The sequence below is a fragment of the Pipistrellus hanaki genome, assembly GCF_964339955.1.
Source record: "Pipistrellus hanaki genome assembly, chromosome: 4".
Taxonomy (NCBI): Eukaryota; Metazoa; Chordata; class Mammalia; order Chiroptera; family Vespertilionidae; genus Pipistrellus; species Pipistrellus hanaki.
In genome coordinates, this window is record NC_140506.1 from 22,496,799 (window position 1) to 22,516,315 (window position 19,517).

At 47.1% G+C, this 19,517-nt stretch overlaps 1 protein-coding gene across 2 annotated transcripts in view; it reads right to left on the reverse strand.

Annotated features, from left to right (window-relative positions):
* TENT4A (terminal nucleotidyltransferase 4A) overlaps positions 1–17,700 on the reverse strand; it is a 38,430-nt gene extending 20,730 nt beyond the window's left edge. Inside the window, exon 1 of one of the 2 annotated variants that reach the window (XM_084880976.1) lies at positions 16,117–17,700. In XM_084880976.1, coding sequence (XP_084737102.1) covers positions 16,117–16,835 — 719 coding nt within the window. In that variant the 5' untranslated portion in view covers positions 16,836–17,700. The remainder of the gene's footprint in view (positions 1–16,116) is intronic. The other variant, XM_084880975.1, reaches the window with a different exon arrangement.
* Between the last annotated feature and the right edge of the window lie 1,817 nt (positions 17,701–19,517).

A 19,517-nucleotide genomic window follows, 5' to 3' on the forward strand; every position in this document is an offset into this window, starting at 1 on the left:
GAAGCACCAAGGAGAGGCAGGGGATTAGGCAGTGGGATAGGACCCAGAAGAACTGTGGCTTCGCAGCAATCAACAGAAGCCACAGGACAGTGAGGCAGCACCCTCTCCCTGGCCAAACCCAGCACACACTGTTCCCCTACGCCCTACATTCTTCGGGGTCAAGTATCAATGGACTGGAATCTGTCTCCACCTAGGATGGAACCTACCAACTTCCAGAAACAGAAAGGGCTCACTCACCTCTTCACTGCCTGATCTCCATTACCAGAACAGTGTTTGCTTATGGCAAGCATTCAATAAATATGTGTGGAATTAATCATATCAAGTTTTTATAAATATTTGGCTATGACCTTGTCATTTAAAATCTACATTCCCTACAAAAAGACATCAAAAATCATCCTTCCAAGAAGTAATATTTTACCCCTGTAGTGGCTACCCTAGATTTAACAGAACCCATTTAAAACGACCAAGTGTCCTTTTAGAAATGTAAACAGTGGCTAAATAAAAGCATTTGGATTACTTTATTCAATACAAACATTACAAATAGTTTTCATCACTTTAAGAAACTGCATATATGGGTAGAGACAAAACACTTTCACTATTAGGTACTATCAGCCTCAAATCCAAACACCAGGTCATTTTTTAAAATCTATTACTTCCCATATCCACACACTCAATTCTTTAGTTTCACAGAATTAAGTCCACAAAAAGTTTTTATCATTTCTCCTCAAAAACCAAAATGAGGAAGTTCACTCTTCCCACATATCAAAACCTCAAAGGCATTTCGCAGCTAAGATAGCTACAGAAAAACCACACTAAATCTCCTAACCCAAAGACAATTTAGTCATTGTTATCTCTTACAGCTCAATGTCAGTCCACTAGAATTCAGTCTTCAAATCTTCTTTGTAGCTGTGGCCATTATAGAAAAATTTCTAAAATTAGTCTGAGGTGGTACCTCAAAACCCGCAGGAAACTACAAACATCTATCAGGGGGCCCTGGACCTGTTCCACGCCTGCTTCAGTGGCAGAAGCTGCTGGCTGCCTGCCTGGTGTGCTAAGAGGACACATGGACCATCCTCTTCGGCAGCTCCAGGCAGAAGCTACTAGGAGATTTCTCGAAAAGTTTCCAAAGGGGAATCGTTCCCACAGCCCTTTTACTTTCCCCTTTCTCAATACTGAACATTGACCTGTGGCCGGGCTCCAGAAACACAATCCCCATGAAACTACTGGTGAACACACTTCTGAAGTATTATTTTCTAGGGTACTTTTTAAAAAATATATATATATTTTATTTATTTTTTACAGAGAGGAAGGGAGAGGGATAGAGAGCTAGAAACATCGATTTGAGAGAATCATTGCCTCTTGCACACCCCTACCAGGGATGTGCCCGCAACCAAGGTACATGCCCTTGACCAGAATCGAACCCAGGACCTTTCAGTCTGCAGGCCAACACTCTATCCATTGAGCCAAACCAGTTTTGGCTTCTAGGGTACTTTTAAACTAAACATTATCATCTACAATGGTTCTCTTATAAGAGTACAGACCCATTCAAAAGGTAGTGACTGACTTCTCAATTTTTAGTATATATCCTAAATTAATTTCTGTTCTTAGTACCAAATATAAGATCAGCAATGTTTTGGTATCTATCTTAGTATCTGGTATATGGTTGCAGTAAATATTTATAAAAGCCACCTCAAAGAGCTGTTTTAAAGAGCACAAGAAGAATTACCTGGTTAGAGAACCAAACTACCTCATTTCACAGCTACCGATGAAAACAGATGACCATTTCAGGAGATAATTTTTTTATTTTAGAAGCTCAGCTGGCAGGGTTCAAAGTTCTCAACTGTGTCTAAATTTGAATCAAAGCCAGGGAGGGCTGGCTAGCTCTGAAGGGGTGTAGGGAGGGGGAACAGCCCTATTCCTCCCTGTTTCTGTGACTTCCCCAGCCCTCTCAATCTATAAGAATCTATAAGTGGTTTAAAGACTTGGTATCCAGCCCTAGACAGGGCTGGCTCCTCCCTGACCCTACCTTCTAGCTCCTCCACCCTTCTCAATCTATAAGTGGTTTAAAGATGACCTCTTTGTGCTTACCAAGAAGGACAACAACATGTGTTTAAAATAAAAGTATGGAAACAAAGGGGGCAAAGGAAACACTCCACAATCTGTTAGGAATGCCAATCTGCTCTTTGAGGTAAAGGAGGGATGGGTTTGCCTGCTGCCCTAGATTGCAAATCCCATGGTTACTTCTGAGCACAACTATGGTCAGAGTTCAGATATTTATTTATCGTTTTGTTAAGGAAAGAGAGAAGCCAGATGAATGAGCGTACCATCCTCTGGTGTACTTACAAGAAGTTTCAGCACCTAAACCCAGTAAATACTGTTAAACTGTCCAATCTTCCCACCTCACAGAACTCTCCACATTGGTCCCCAAAATCCCTGTCCCCAGTGCTAACCACTGTCATTCTATTAACCATGTGTGGTAGTTTACCTTTAACATCCCCCATGAACCTGGTCAATTCCAAATGCTTGAGAAAAACCAGGCTTTTCCATTATGATATAAAATGCAATAGAAACTGTCTTTAACTGTTACTCTCTCCCTCTCTCCAATTCTTCTTAAAAACTTTAAAAAGCCAGTGATATCACATTAAAAATAACAGAACGAAATATGCTCAAGTGTTAGCAGGAAAATCATGGGTAATTTCTTTTCTGTATTTTCCAGATTTCTTCAATAAGTACATTATTGCTTTTATAATAACAACCAAAACAAAGTATTACCACTTCAGTTTACTGACAGACTTTACCTCCAAAGGCCAAAGGGCAGATGTCAGTGTGCTTAGGTCTTCTCAAAGAATCTGGCCTTCGTAGGGGTGTCGAACTCAATCAGAGAAGGGGCCAAAATCTAAAATCCAGCCTAAATCGCGGGCCAAATGGTTTACTGAACAGTCATAAAGTGACAATGTCATAAACTGACAGCGGAGTGCAGTGATGACAGCGTGGTGCGGGCCACATTGCAAGGCCTGGCGGGCTGGATTTGGCCCGCGGGCCTTGTGTTTGACACATGTGCTTTAGAGTAAGGACAAACCAGTGAGAACTTTCCTTTCTGGCTCTGTTGCAGCCCACAGTGAGTGAGGCCTGGCATCCTGAAGGTCTGGGAACTACTCCTATGACTGCTCAGCTCTGAGGCCACGAGGCTAATAGGCCTGCTCAGTGCTATGGCTCTGGTTCTAGTGCCACTCTCAGTCTGTTTAGGAAGCTACCCCTCACTGCAACATACACATCCCCCCTCAAAAAAAAGACAGGGCTCCTGAAGAAACTGCCCCACAATCACAGTGAAACCTCTGCTGATATGGAAGACCATACCCAGAGGAGATGTGTGTGAGCAAGGGAAGGGGAGGGAGGTTTCTCTCCAGAATCCCACCTCTTTGGTTTTGTCACACCACTATAACTAACAGGCTTTCTCACCAAAGAGGCCAGCTCTCACCAAAGGCATTGCTGCCAGAGGCCTGAGCTGGGGAGAATTCTGAGGCTGCATTCACTTAGAAGAAAACTTAAAATTCATTAGTGATACTATCATATCAATATTCTTAATATTAGATGAGATTTACCACCTGCTTACTTGGTCCAGGCGCTGCTTGACACACTTCACCAAGTATGAGCCTGTTAACCACCATTTAATTACCACCCCATTACAGAAGGCAGGGAGGTTAAACGAACTGCCGGAGCAGCACGTCTGGAGCTGGACAGCACCTCTACAGCAGGTGTCTCTCTGCTGCTCAAAGTACTCTCTAAAGCCTCCCTGTCTGCTTCCTGAAGACATCTGGGATCTCCAAATCCCATTCTACCTCCACTATGTTAAACTGCTTCTTCTCCACCATCTACTGGCCTGGCCTTTACCATTTAGTAGCAACATCAGACATGCACAGCCTCTCCCCAGAAAGCCCATGCAGGGAACACACCTGGTAGAGAACTTGACAATCACCTCCACATCACCAAGATTGAAAAAAGCACTCGGTAAAGCCTGACCATGTCCAGTTCTATACACCTGTGGATATACACACACAGTAGGCATTCCCAAAGTGGGATTCAGACTTGCTTCAGATTTCTCCACAACATTCAAAGCCGACACTGAGGCAGAGAAACCTGTCACTCAGGCACACTGCAGGCTTCAGAGACTATGGCACCAATTAGCTCCTCTAAAAAGTTGGCCAATCAACACACAACAAAAAGATGACAACAAATGCAAGGGCTGGAGCCAGATGGCTTACCAGAGCACAATGAGTCCTCTTCCCCATCCAAAGGGCTTTTACTCCTTCCGATCTTACTCTAAAACCTACCTTAAAAGACTCTTTTGACTCTTTAACAATTTTGCAAGCTTCAATTCATTCCAAGCCTTACCCTGTGACAATTCTCACAGGTTCCCATTCTTTGGGCATTAGTCTCAGTTCTATATTCTTATTTCTATCCTTCATGTTTGTACTTAGATTAGTACATCAGTCTCTTGTGAGTGAGTCTTTGATAGAGCCACAAACTCTTTAGACAGATTCATTTTCTGCTTTTTTTCCATGAGGTAACTTATAACAATACTTTTGAATTTCTTTACATTTCACAGACCATGCAAGGTTATCTGTCCTTTTTAATATTTTCAGGCATGATTTCAGAGTTGTCCTTCAATTCTTAAAAATCTGTTTGCTTAAATTTAGAGAAGATGCCCATAACAGAAATACTATTTAGGGTGCTGCACCATGGCTCCCACCAATTCATCAGGTTCTTGCTTCGCTCTTAACTCAAGTGTGCCAATTCCTGCCTGGCAGAGGCAATGGTGAGTGCATGGGCTTTCTCATCAACCAGGCCTCCATTCCTTCTGGTTTCTGGCTACACCTCACTCAAGACACATCTACTGAGGCTTAATCTGTCTCTCTTTAAAATTAGTTATTGCTAGAAGAATAGGGAGAATGCAGGTTCCACACAATGCAGCACCTGACACCAAGGAGGAGGTTGGCAAATGCTCGCTGGTCCTGCTTTTGGTCTTTCAATTGTCTTCATGTACAACAGCAACCCAGCAAATGTTCCTTTTTGGTAGGATACAATATCAGAATAATCCAGATGGTGGGAGTCCTGCTCCCTCTGTCTCAACTTCCCTCCAGGCCAGTTCTGATATGCCCCGGGAAGCAAGAGGTTCTAGTGAATTACAGTGTAGGACTGGCTTCCTGCCCTGAAATCCTCCTGCAATGCCAATGCTCTGTCTTCATTTTGCATTTGACTGTCAAGAGTCCTCACAAGAGGAGCTAACCCACACCTACTTTAAATCTGACTCTACAAACACATTTAAATCAGGTGTGCAGGACACATTAGTTGCTAGTCTTCATCACCCCCATCTTGGGGATGTCTGCTTCACTTAGCACTGCTTGGAGCTCCCTGACTTTAGCACTGGACTGGCATTTTCAAGTGCAGCACTTTTTGCCAAATCACATTAGCCTGTCTAGGCTTTGGTTTTCTGTCTAAAGCAGGAGTAACATTACCCATTTCATAAGTCTGCTCAAAGAACTCGAGGACTCAGGCAGAGCCAAGCCCCAGGAGCCCCACACACTGTGCACTGCTGCTGAGGACCAGGTAGTGTCTGTCAGATAATATCATTAACCCAGAGTGCAAAAGTACCTATCACCTGCATCCTTGGACTAGGCATGCCAAGCCGTAAAAGTTGTGCCAGGTCGCATTCTACTGTGAACCTATTTTTATCCTTTATGTGTTATTGAGCCAGCAGCCCTTTGAAAAGATTTACTCTAGAAACTCAGAAACACAATTTCTAGAGATTTCTAGTGGTGAGTTGCTGGTTAGCACTGCTTTTGCTGTTGTCTGAGTTTCAATTTATTTAGGCAACAGTTCTAGAATCAAACACTGTGTTTTGAATAAAGAGTCTAAAATTACTCCAGTTTGATGCTGTCCAAACATAAAGCTATTTTAATTTAAGTTAAATACAATTAAAATTCAGTTCCTCAGTTGCATTGGTCACATTTCAAGTGCTCAATGACTACCATATTGGACCACACAAAACTAGAGCTCTCCCATCTTCACAGACCATCTTCCAGACAGTGCTGCTCTAGCTTCTGTCTAACATTTCCTATCCCTTACTTTAGTTTTCTCCACTGTACACAGAACATATTAGAACTGCAAATGGCTCAAAGAACACAACATGCACTTCTATTGGGTCGGCAACTAAGTAATTGCGGGTTTCACACATATATGGCTTCAGTTGAATTTTTAGGTTTGCAGACATAGTACAAATGTAAAACACATTTTGTATTTGATAGTTGGCTATTCAGCTGTTAATCAGTAAAAAAAGTTTTTTGATCTGTTTTGTAGTTTTTATTTGGCGTTCGTTGAAAAATGGAAAATCAAAAGGAACATTTTCGTCATATTTTGCTTTTTTATTTCCGCAAGGGAAAAACGCATCACAAGCTCATAAAAAGTTATGTGCTGTTTATGGTGACGAAGCCTTAAAAGAACGGCAGTGTCAAAATTGGTTTGCCAAATTTCGTTCTGGTAATTTTTCACTCAAAGATGAAAGATGCTCTGGTCGTCCAGTTGAAGTTGATGACGCCCTAATCAAAGCAATAATCAATTCGGACTGTCACAGTACAACACGTGAGATTGCAGAGAAGCTTCATGTATCACATACATGCATTGAAAATCACTTAAAACAACTTGGCTATGTTCAAAAACTCGATACATGGGTTCCTCACGAACTGAAAGAATCACAGTTAACGCAACGCATTAGCAGCTGCGATTTGCTAAAGAAACGTAATGAAAATGATCCATTTTTAAAACGACTGATAACTAGCGATGAAAAATGGGTTGTTTACAACAATATCAAGCGGAAAAGATCGTGGAGCAGGCCAGGTGAACCAACTCAAACAACATCAAAAGCTGATATTCATCAAAAGAAGGTTTTGTTATCAGTTTGGTGGGATTACAAAGGAATTGTCTACTTTGAACTCTTACCACCCAACCGAACGATCAATTCTGATGTCTACATTGAACAACTAACGAAATTAAACAATGCAGTTGAAGAAAAGTGGCCCGAAATGACAAATCGAAAAGGTGTTGTATTCCATCATGACAATGCAAGGCCACACACATCTTTGGTCACTCGGCAAAAATTAATGGAGCTTGGTTGGGATGTTTTGCCATATCCACCATATAGTCCAGACCTTGCACCATCTGATTACTTTTTGTTTCGATCTTTACAAAACTCCTTGAATGGTAAAAATTTCAATAATGATGATGATGTCAAATCGTACCTGATTCAGTTTTTTGCTAATAAAAAACAGAAGTTTTTTGAACGTGGGATTATGATGCTGCCTGAAAGATGGCAAAAGGTCATTGATCAAAATGGGCAATACATTAAAGAATAAAGTTATTTAGTTCCATGAAAAAATTGTCTTTGATTTTCTTTAAAAAATCCGCAATTACTTAGCTGCCGACCCAATACCATGTGCACTGAACAAGAAACCCATAAACAATTTCACACAAGTTACATACAGCAACACACACATACCTGATAAAACACTTCAGGAGGAGTACCCTTAAAATTCTTACTTACAAACTAGAGAACACATTAGATTTTTAAAAATAGAAAAGTATATCTTGACTCAAAAGGAGAAAGTATTTACAAGTTTCATGTTGGCCTTCAGCTGTGTGCACAGCTTTTCCTGAAGACTCAGAACTTTCAGTCTTTAATAGTTTATCCAAGAGAAATGTTTTGGCCTGAGAGGGAAAGTTGTCCATATTTTCAAAACCAAGCAAAAGGTTTTTTCTATCCAGCTGGCAACATGAAGTACCTAACTTTTGGTTTCAATTTCCTCGGTGAAGAAAGAAGAAAGGGAAAGCAGAAGCTTTTCTAATCCCTCATGTGACAAGTCACACACATAGCACTTCCAAATCTTATCAATATAATATGCCCTATGAGGAAGATGCCCTAGGCCCTGCTTCACAGATGGGGGAACTGAGGCTCAGAAGTCAGAACCCAAGATGAAGCTAGCCAAAACCAGACTTGTCAGCCAGGCTACTCAACGGCATGATGCAGGCTAACCTAGCAAGCACAAGGCCACAGGCATTCTTCCCAATGCTGGGAAACAAATGCCTACCAAAGGGTTCAAAGCAAAAAAATAAAATTTGATTTTTCATTGTCCTTCTAGCCCTGCATCTAGCTATTCCTTCAAATCCACAGGATTCCAGAGACATTACCATAGTCTGAAATCTCTTTCAAACGTGGAAAGATACAAACGGCCTATATTCACATGTTATCACTTAGGAAATTAACTCCCATCTTAATCCACAGAAGAACCTAAGTAGTTGTGCAGAGCAGATGATTTGATGCTAATCAAAGACATTCCCTGTCTATGGGAACCACTACACTGTTCCCATATAGTCCACCTGTCAATGGACTAGGGATAAATCTCTGCAGACCCACCTGGCCCAGTCCCAGGTTCAGTCCTAGCCTCCTCCTCTTTGTCACCAGCAAAAAGAACACATGCCTCTAAAGCCCAGGACACACATAAACTGGACACAAGACACATACCAGGTAGTCAAGTTTTTAACTTCTGATGTTAGGTATTACTTTTATAATAATAAAGACAGACCAATTAAAATTAAATGGGGCCTGGCTGATGTGGCTCAGTGATTGAGCATTGACCTATGAACTAGAAGGTCACAGTTTGATTCCCAGTCCAACACATGCCCTTGTTTTGGGCTCAATCCATATTAGGGGCATGCAGGAGGCAGTCAATCAATGATTCTGATCATTGGCGTTTCTCTCTCTTTCTCTGAAATACACATTCAAAAAAAACACTAAATGAGGCCCTGGCCAATGTGGAGTGGGTTCGATCCCCAGATGAGGCACTCACATCGATGTTCTGTCTCTCCCCCTCTTTCCCTTTTTCCTCCCTCCCTTCCTCCAAGATCAATTTTAAAAATTAAAAAAAACTAAATGGGGATGACTGAATGGGGATGACTGAATATTTTAATATTCAAAAAATTATATTGAATATAAATATTCAATATAATTTTTTGAATATTTTCTGTTTTATATTCCACATCAGAAGGATAAAACTGCCTTAACCACACACTCTCTCTTTAGAAAGACAGGTCAATAAACCCCAATAGATCTAAATATTCTGCATTTAAATAACTTCAGGAATGGCAATCAAGTCTTTAGAAATTCTAAGACAAACAACAACAATTTGGTTTATTTAAACTATGTATATTTGCCACCCCTGACCTGCTATTTTAAGATGGCAGATCCTCCTTTTCTTCTTCCATCTATTCATCCGAAACTTATTCACAGGTAGTGGATAACATGTGCTTGACTCTGAAAAGGCAGGCTGAGACACAGCCCCGCATCCCCTGAGGGACCTCAGGAAAGCGGTAGTCAGTATTTTAAGAGCAGCAGTAACTCCACAGGAAGGGACCATGGCAAAACCATGTGGTAGTATTCTTTATTCTCCTCCTAAAGAAAGCACAGGGCTCTGAACGGGGCTCTCAGAAAGCCTCACTCCCATTGCCCTGGGCTAAAAAACAGGTGGTACGGGGTCTTCTGCAAAGATGGACTGTATGTACTTAGAACTAGATTACAGAGATGACTTGGGCACTGGCTGGTTTGGCTCAGCCTGCAGATTGAAGGATTCCAGGTTCAATTCTGGTCAAGGGCACATCCCTGGGTTTTGGGCTTGGTCCCCAGTTGGGGGATGTGTGGGACGCAGCAATCGGTGATTCTCTTCCATTCTTGATGTTTCTATCTCCCTTTCCCTCTCCCTCCCTCTCTGAAATCAATAAAGATATATATATATATATATATATATATATATATGTGTGTGTGTGTGTGTGTGTGTGTGTGTGTGTGTGTGTGTATTTTTTTCTTTTTCTTTTAAAGAGAAAGATGACTTGGGTTAGTCACCAACCACCCTTTCTCCCAGCATAGGAATGACCAATGCACAATACCTCGTGAACAGGACTTCTTAACCACTAATTTTAATGTGCTTATTTTAAATGGCTTTAATGCAAACTTTTCTTAGATAACATATTTTAAGAATAGTCCACATGAGAGAGGCACGGAAAAGCACTTATAGCAATGGTCACTCTAGTTATCTGAGTTCAATGGTGACAACCAAGCCAGAGGACAAAACCAGCAATTTGAAAGAGTAATCCTTATGAGGTGGAGTCCAGTCAAGGGACAAGAGTGTTGGAAAACTACCACCTCCTCATCACCTATTTTCCGACAGTAGGGGAAATCTACCTATAGGAGAACACCAGCATGTGGCAAGCAGCCCCAGAAAATTCTATGCCTTAATCTTTGGAACCTGTGACTATGATGATGTCATCATGACTCATGTGCCATGCCTTTAAGATAGAGAGAAGGTTCCTGGGTAGGCCTGACCCAATTACATGAGCCCTTAATGCAGAGGGCTTCCTCCAGCTGGAGAAGACATGGTCAGGCAGTCAGAGAGCTGTTGCTAGTTTTAAGAGGAAGGGCCCACAAGCCAACGAATGTAGATGGCCTAAAGTAGCTTAGAGAGGCCCCCAGCTGGCAGCCAGCAAGGAATGAGGGATATCTGTCCTAACACAAGTACAAGGAACTGAATTCTTCCAATAACAGGAATGAGTTTGCAAAAGGACTCTGAGCTCCAGCTGAGAACACAGCAGCCAAAATCCTGACTTCAATCCAACCATCCCTGACTTCCTACCCACAGAAACTGAGACAAGAAAGGAGTATTGTTTTAAGGCACTGAATTTGTGGCCATTTGTTACACAGCCACAGAAAACTAGTGTAGCATGAAAATCTTAGAGTAAGGCACTTAATTTGTAGTGCAAATCCAAATTGTCAGGGGAGATTTACCCTGACCGTATTACTTAGGAGGCACATTTGCACTGAGAGCAGGTCTCTTGGACTTCTGTCTCCATCATTGTCATCTCCTACCTGCCCTAACTCAGGTGCCACGCTCACTCAGCAGCCTCCTGAGAGGAGAAAATACAACAAGCTGACTAGAGCCTTCTAGATAGGCGACTTCAGTCACACTGGCTAGTGGCAATTTCTCGGTAATACTGTGACTTATACAATTTCCTGTGAATCTAATTAGTATGATTCAGTCATCCCTCTCCTGCTAGCCTGATTCTGGCTGCATCATCAAAATCAAGCCCTCTTTTACTTCACAACTGAAAAACCAGATCTTAAACTATAAGGACCTAACCAAGACGCAGAAGGTCCTCACTTTCCAGGGATAACTGTTCTCTCTCCTCCCATAGGTGACTTTCAGAAATCCATTTATAATGGGGACCAAAATTTCTTATTAGTGATCAAAAGAAGCTCTGAAACTTTACTTTGAAATTAAAATTATGAAAAACTAATTTTTAACTTAAAATATTTACTTAAAAATTACTTACAAAAGCATTAAGTCACATCCATGTCTTTTTTCTAGGAAGCAACTGTTGTGACACCAAGACGGGCTCCATTTTACCCTACTCTGACTGACTTCTAGGGGCTGAGAATTAAGGCCATTTTTTTGCAGAAATAGTCAAGCCTCTAAATTCCTAAAGGACACTCCCCAACCTGTTTGATATTCCAATCCTCCTTTTCCAGAGCATCTATCCTGCCCTAACCCTCCTCTTCTTCCACTGAGCAGCCCCTTCCCCAAGTGTTGGCTGTCCTATCTTCATCCAATCTCCTTTATCAGTAACCAGGCATCACTTCCCTCAATTTTATCACAGCCAGCCTCTTGTGCTAGATTTTCAATTTCACTTTGCAGAGAGACTGGCTGTGGTACAATGGGTAGGAATGAGTGATGCTATTATTAGATAGGAAGGAGTATTGGAGCTCATTTCATAAATGATCAGCACAGCAGCAAATATTTGCTAAGTGTGATCATTCTTGCTTCCCCCTACCACCTTATACTTTTGGGGTCTCAGAGGATGAACACTCAGAAAACAAGGCCCACGTGTGCCACCTCACATTTTGAGGCAGATCTTGCAATCTCTCTCCCCTGCATCCTGTGATGTTTATAGGAAGAGATTGGAGTGAAAGAAGAACAACTATAGTGATGATGGCTATGGTCTGAGGTGGGCCCTAATGGGCTTTCACCTGTGCCCTCCCACATGGTAGCCCCAAGGATGTGCTGGGCAGGTCACACTGGCTCTACTTTAGATAGTGCCAAGTCAGGCTGGAGCAACAGAGAGAGAAGGGGTCCTGGCTGCTCTTCCAAGCTCTGATTCCCTCAGGAGAACAGAGGAAAGAGAACACACATGAAATTAGAAAAGAACCCATGCCCAGGGCCCTGAGTGGTGTGGCTGACCATGTCCTATTAATGGCATCTACCAATTTCTCATAAAGTTCACACAAAGAACAAAATTTTCTTTAGAGGAATGGAAGATGTCAAAAATTAAATATCGTCAAGGGACCTACAGAGAAAATACTGCATATGACTGCTGCACACTGCAAGCATGCCTGAGAGGACAACCTTTGAAAGGCCAAGCCCCAACTAAAGCCTTGTCAGAGACCAGTCCTGCCAGGGTCTGCCAAAGGGCTGGAGGACTTCTCTTGTATTATGCTCTTCTTTGGACTTCAAAGGGCACCAGTAAGGCTGTGGCAAAGTATATGAGGTCTACACTCCCCCCTTCAGTTGTGCAGGACTTTTCTTTACCTATAAACTGATGAGGTTTCCAAAGCTATTGAAAACTAAATAGCAAAGCACTTGTAGATCAGAAGGTTAGAGGTCAGGAGTTGAGGGCATGAAAGCAGCAACCAGAGGCCAGGATGCACAGACCCAGGAACCTATCCACACACCTGTCCACATCTCGATGTCAGAAGCCCAGGTAGAGAATATATCTCATACTGACCATTTTGTTCCCAAAAGTGTGCAAGTTCAACCAAAAGATGGAATAAGAACTAGAGCCAATGGCAGCTCCAAAACAAGCATTTTACCTTCACTACTCCGAAAATTCTTTCATTAACCCCTCTCCTCTTACCTGCTTTTTCATCATCTTAGTCAAGGATGAAAGCAGAATGGCAAGCTCACAAAGGCAGGTCACCAGACAAGGTTTCCAAGGGCAGAAACCTCCTTTCCAGAAAAGAACAAACAGTGCAGGTTGCCACATGGACTACCAGGCAAAGGCCAGGGTTCAGTTGATGCTACTCAAACTTCCACCGCACCAGGCAACTGCTTATCATCTCTGAGGACTGCAGACACTGTCTTTCCAGAAACACCTGTCCTAGGCATAGGTAAGTCTGAGCAGCTTCATCAACAAGGTTTTTTTCTATTGGCCAGAACAGGGACTCTCTTATCTCAACTCTTTCCCTTTCTAAGCCACAAGTGAAAGAGTTTTTGGGGGCCTCCCCATCGTTCTGGGTAAGCTGGCAGCCAGGGGCAAGTTCCAGACAGAGCTATTTCTTGATATCAAAAGGTTAGTTCCTTTAAGCCCAAAGGGTCCCATGTTAATGATCATGAGAGTTGCCTACTTCCTTTAATCATAGGCACCAGTCAACCACTACTCTGAGTGTACTATTCCTCCTCCTTATCCCCTCTGAAAGGTTAGTCTGATAGATTGGGAGTAGCAAACCACCTTTCCATGAACATGGTAGACAATCCCAGCAGGCTCTCCTCCAGGCAGAGATAACAGGAAGCAGATACACTGAGGTCAGTACTGGGGTTGAGGTACATGCCTCTCCCTACTTCCCCCCACCCCTAAGGCAGGCAAGGAAATGTGGCCAATAAGAGAGTGGGCAGGGGGGAAGCATTAACTTGAGCATTACTGCCCCTTAGATATAATGTCATCCATCAAGGAAGCGCTCCCACCACCTCTAGGTGAGTTAAAACACAGAGCTCCTGGTTGCTTCAGTGCCCACTCTTAGTTCTATACCACATGGCCTGTGAGCTGAGTTCTAACAGGCAAACTCGGAGGTGTGGCAGGGTGGGAATCCTCACAGAGGGGAAGCCAACCAAGCCAGCCCCCAGGCAGGGCCCAGAGCAGCAGTGCCTTGTGGCCTGCTGAAAGCTTAAGGCATTAGTCTTTAACATAAGGGATACAGGGGAGGTGCCATCACAGAATTACAAGGGGGTGGGATGAAACTTAGCAGGATATCACCCCAGTGGCAGTACTGGGAGAGGCCCCAGAGATGGGACAAGACAACCACGTGGCACTACTTGAGCAATCTCCACTAGAAGTAACAATAGTTCTGTGGAAGGATAAGGAAGATGAGGTACAGAGAGATAGGTCAGGCCAATGATGAAACAATGTATACCAGAGAGTGATGGGCATGAGATCTGCATACCTGGACAAACAGTGCTCATGTGTGCTAGGCAGTCACTCTCAAGAGGGCTAGGCTCCAGGGTCAGGATCATGAGATTGTGCCAAACACCCACCCAGACCCTAACAAAGTGACTGGCATATGGTGGGCTCATTCATTAGAAAAGCAATAGCAAGGGACTTTCTGAGGCTTACTAGATAGAAACCTAAGGGTGAGGAAGCAGTCAGTATTCAGAGCCCAAGTGGTTTGCACAAGGCATGATACTGCCATTGCTAGAAGCTCATGAAGGGCAGAAACAGGAATCCCAGCTGTCTGGGTCCAAAAATGCTCTATAGTAAAGATCACCTATCTTCCCATTTCCTAGTACTAAGACACAGAGCCAACTCCCGTTACATACAGGTTTGGAAACCTGAAGATTTCCCAAAGAGCCCTTAGATACAATGTCATACATCAAGAGAGCACTTCCACCACCTCTTTTCAACAAGCTGTACAAGTGAAAACTGAAAGGAGAGAGGGAAAGGGTCCTACTTTGGATCCAAAGTGCATTCTCAGGCTTCAGGTAATTAAGTAATTTTAACCCAAACCAGATGAAACAAGTTGTAGAACATGCAGCTTTAACATGTATCACAGATACTTTAAAGTAGGATCAATTTATTCTCACTTTCATGAGAATAAACAGACCTATAAGAAAGTTCCTTTAATAAGTAATCCCAATACTTAGCCAATTATGAAATCAGTAAGACTCTAATGCTTGTGGTAATTCTGACACCTGGGAAATCCTTAGGTATCTTTTAAATGAGCATGCAATTGTGCAAGGAAAGTTTATGATTTAAATCTTGAAATACTGAAATAAAACCTATGTGCAAATGTTATTTCTAGATGCTTAGAAAAGCAAAGAAAATCACAGGGACTGGATAAGTAACAGTGGTACCTGAGCAGGCTCACCTAGGACAGCTCCATCCAACCACACACGTTTTTTATCTGACCTAGCCATCTGTAATTGCACTAAACTTAAGTAGAACTTCTAAGTCCCTAGTCTAGCCTGTTGTGGAAACATTTAAAATAAAGGTGGCATCTTCCAAAAAGTTAGGTATGTGCAATAAACGTTTTTCTTTGAGCGCTACTGGTTTTTTATAAATGCAGTTGATGCTTTTTATGTTAATTTCAGCACAAAATTAAATTAAATCACAACATACGAGCCCTCTCAAATTGTTTTACTACCCCAAAAAAGGTCATCTTTTAGAAGGACTTTGCAAAAAAAAAAAAATTAACAATCTTTACCTTCAATTTGATTCAAGTTCCTGGCAATACTACATCCTGCAACTTAGCTTACATAAAACGCCATACCTACCTGCATCTCGCTTTGACAAAAGGTCTTTCCCTAAGCATTCTGGGGGAAGGAAAGGGGGAAAAGTATCTGATCCCCCTTCCCTGTCTCAAGAGGCAAAAACAGCACACATCTACACAAGTCGAATTGATCGCTCGTTTATAAAAGGAGCTTCACATTTCTTTAGAAATGAAGATTTACTCAAGGCTTTGCAAATATGCAAACACAACTAAGCAATAACCAGAGCCTTAAGATGAACATTTAAAAATAAATAAATAAATAAATGAGAACCTTCTAGCACAGTCGGACCTTGGCCTCCAACACCCACCCCTGAAATAAAACCAGAGCCCAGACGGAGAGATGTCTGAGCGCCCGTAGCACCCACCGCAGGGTCGCTGGCTGGCCAGGCCTGGTGCCCACCCCCCTAACCCCTCCGGTCCCCTGCCCCTGCCCCTGCCCCTCCCCCGCCCCGCGCGCCCGCCGCCGCCCGCACACTCACCCCTGGATGCCTGGGCTGTACGCCCGGCTCTTCCACGGGGTGCCGGGCCGCGGCGCCTGGGGGTCCGGGCCGCCCCCTCCGCTCAGCGCGGCCGCGCGGCTGCCTGACAGCAGGTAGTTGAGACCGTAGGTGCTGGCCTTGTTCTCGCGTTTCCGGCGGCCCGGGTGGAACTGGTGCTGCGGAGGGGAGCCGGCGGGCGCGGGGCCGCGCGCCCCGGGGTGCCCGTTGGCCGCGCCGGGGGCGCTGGGCGGGCCGTCGGCGAAGTGGAAGAAGGCATCGCCGCGGCCGCCGCCCGCCCGGCCCACCGAGGCGCTGCTCGAGGACGACGACGAGCAGCCCGGGCTCTCGGTGCCCGACTCGGCGTTGGACGAGGAAGAGGACGAGGACGAGAGCGACGGCGACTTGTGCAGGCGCCGAGCACCCTCCGCCGCGGGCCCGAGCGCCGTCAGCAGCGCCGGGGGCAGCGCGGCGGGGCCGGCCGCGGGCGGCGGGGGCGACGCGGCGGGCAGCACGGGCCCGGCCAGGCCGCCGCCGCCGCCGCCCAGCCCGGCCGCCCCCGCCGAGGCTGCCGGGTCCAGCGCGGGCGAATTGAGGCAGAAGTAAGACGCGAAGCCCGAGCCGCCGCGGCCCACGCCCTGCGAGGTCTCCCAGATCTGCATCCACAGGGCATTGGCCGGCCCCTTCTGCTCCGGCTGGATCCAGGCCACGCGCGGATCCATCCACGCACCGCCCCGCGGGCCCGCGCGCCCTCCCGCCCCGCCGCCGCGGCCCCGCCCCCGCCGCGCCCCGAGCCCGGCCGCGCCGTGCACGGACCGACGGACGGGCTGCGGGTGGACAGACGGGCGGGCGGACGAGCCTGCGCTGCGGCTCCGGCCGGGTCGCGGCGGCGGCGGCGGCGGCGGCGGCGGCGGCGGCGGCGGCGGGTCGCGGGGTCCCGGAGCGGCGCGGGCCGACCCGAGCAGGCCGCGGGTTGGCACGGGCCTGTCGGGCTCCTTCAGGCGGCGCGGGGCGGGCGCGAGGGCCGCGAGGGCGGCGGCGGCGGCGGCGGCGTTCCACAGGAGCCGCGGGGAGAGGCCATGGGACAGGGGCGGGCGGCCGGGCAGAGGGGGCGGGCCCAGGCGCCGCGGCCCGGGACCCGAGCAAGGGCCGCCGCCGTGCGCCGGGCCCTCAGTCACGCTCGCGCCGCTGGCTCCGTGCTCCTGCAGCGGCGGCGGCGGCGGCGAAAAGACACTCTCCGCGGCGACAGGGTGCGGGGGAAAGGAGGGGGCGCCGCCGCCTCCGCTCCAATGAGGGGCGGAGAGGGAGCGGGGCGGGGGCGGGGCGGGCCGGGAGGAAGCACGGCCGTTCACGGCGGGGCCGGGGCGCCAGTGCGCACGCGCGGCCAATTTTAAATCCTCAGTAGACACCGCCGCCTTGGTTACGGCGCCTGCGCCGGGCGCTCCTCCGCGCGGGTGGGGAGCGCTGGAGTCGGAAGGATACGCGACTGGGAGGGGCTGACTCCTGGGTGGCGGCGGAGGCGGCCTGGGCCCTTCCAGCCTACCCTGGGCAGCGGCGAGAAGGAAAGTAACGGGGAGTTCGCGGCGCCGTTCTTGGTCCGGCTGCTTCCGCCAGTCCCACCTTCAGCCTCTGTGCGGGGGCGGGGGCGGAGGCGTGGAGACGGGCGCGCTGGGGCGAGGGTCCCTGTCAGCCAGCGGGCCGCGCTGCGCGTGCGCAACGGCGAGAGGTCGTCGCCGCCGCCGCCGCCGCCGCGGGATGGAAGTGTCTGAGCAGCCCGGTGGGCGGACGCATCGCGCTATGCAGTCCGCCCTCCTTATATAAAGGCCGGAGCAGCCTAACCGCGCTGCTCGGAGGGGGGGGGGGGGAGACCTAACCGCGCTGCTGGGGGGGGGGGGGGACAAAAATGCCCAGGTCCCCTACCATCCATCTTCAGGGCTCCTTGTGCAGCCGGTTACGCTACAGCCACTCGTGTCTCTACCCGCCCACGTGCTCCCCTGCGGCCTGGGCGGTGCTGTGCCAGAGCAGGAGGATGGGGGAAAAAGGGGAGCTTGGCAATACCCTTCTCTAAGGGTCACCTCACCGGGGTTTTTTTTGTTTGTTTTGTTTTTTACCTGTTTCCTTTTATTAATAGTTTTGTGTGCAGCAAACGAGGTTCAGTCTTCCAAGTCGGCTCACTGGTGCGGTTTCCGGAAGCAAACTTGGCCGCGCTACCCAGCTGCCCGCCCATGGGAGAAACACTCCGTGTACTTGTGTGTAAGGCCTCGTGGCCTTGATTATTCAAGCTGGCATCGAGTTGGCAGGACTTGCTAGAGAGTCGCCCAGCTGTCGGCTGTTTGACTTCCCAGTGTTCAGAGGATGCTATGAGCCCGGTTTAACAATGGTGTTTGGAAGGCAAGGCTAAGAGCACATTCTGTGACATCCAAAGCAAAGGGCCAGTGTCATATAAACCTGCAGTGCCATGCAAGCCCACTCCACTGGCCCCACCCTACTCCCAGGCCTCCCGCCCTTCCTGGTCTAAGCCCAATGACTGCACTCCTCGCTGGCAGCTTCAAGGAACATAAGCCAGGGCTCCCACAGCAGCACCAGGGCACCACTGCTTTTTAACATAACCTGAGCAAGGTCTTTTTAAGAGCATTATATTTTAAACTAGAGGTCTGTGCATGAAATTTAGTGCACTGGGGGGTGGGGGTGGAGATGTTGGGGAGGGGGGGATATTCAGCCCAGCCTGTGCCCTCTCGAATTCTGGGACCCCTGGCTCCTTACCTGACTTGAGACTCCCCAGCCACCCCTGGGGCACTCGAAAGCCATGAGTGGGGCTTCTGTGGGAGCGCACTGACCATCAGAGGGCAGCTCCTGCATTGGGCATCTGCCCCCTGGTGGTCATTGCACATCATAACAACCCGTCCTTCTGCTGTCTGGTGAATTTGCATATTAGGGTTTTATTTTACAGGACTAGTGGCCCTGTGCATTAAAAGGGGATTGGAGGAAATATTTTAATATTGCTATTTGCCCTTTCTCTGTAATAGAAGTGTCAGAAATGAAAGAAAATTAGTAACATGTATATGAAAATCCTGCCGTCAAGAGTCTGTGGTGCACCACAGGATCCAGAACCAAATCCCCACCCACCCATGGTGCCTCAAAAATCGCACGAGAACCAGACCCTGCCAGCCACACCCCTGTGGGTGAGATCCAGACCCAGCTGGCCCCACTCTTGTTAATCCCCGCTGGGCGGGAAACACAACCTCAGATCTCCCGTCAAGCCCCGCAGTGTAGGGGGGGGGGGCGGGAGGGGGTGTTTCTCAGCCTTAGGTACTATGGTGCATGCTGGGGGAGGAGGGGTGCAGCCTCAGGTCCCCTGGCCTAGCGCCAGGATGGGGGGCGTGGCCAGAGGTCCTTCAGCCTGG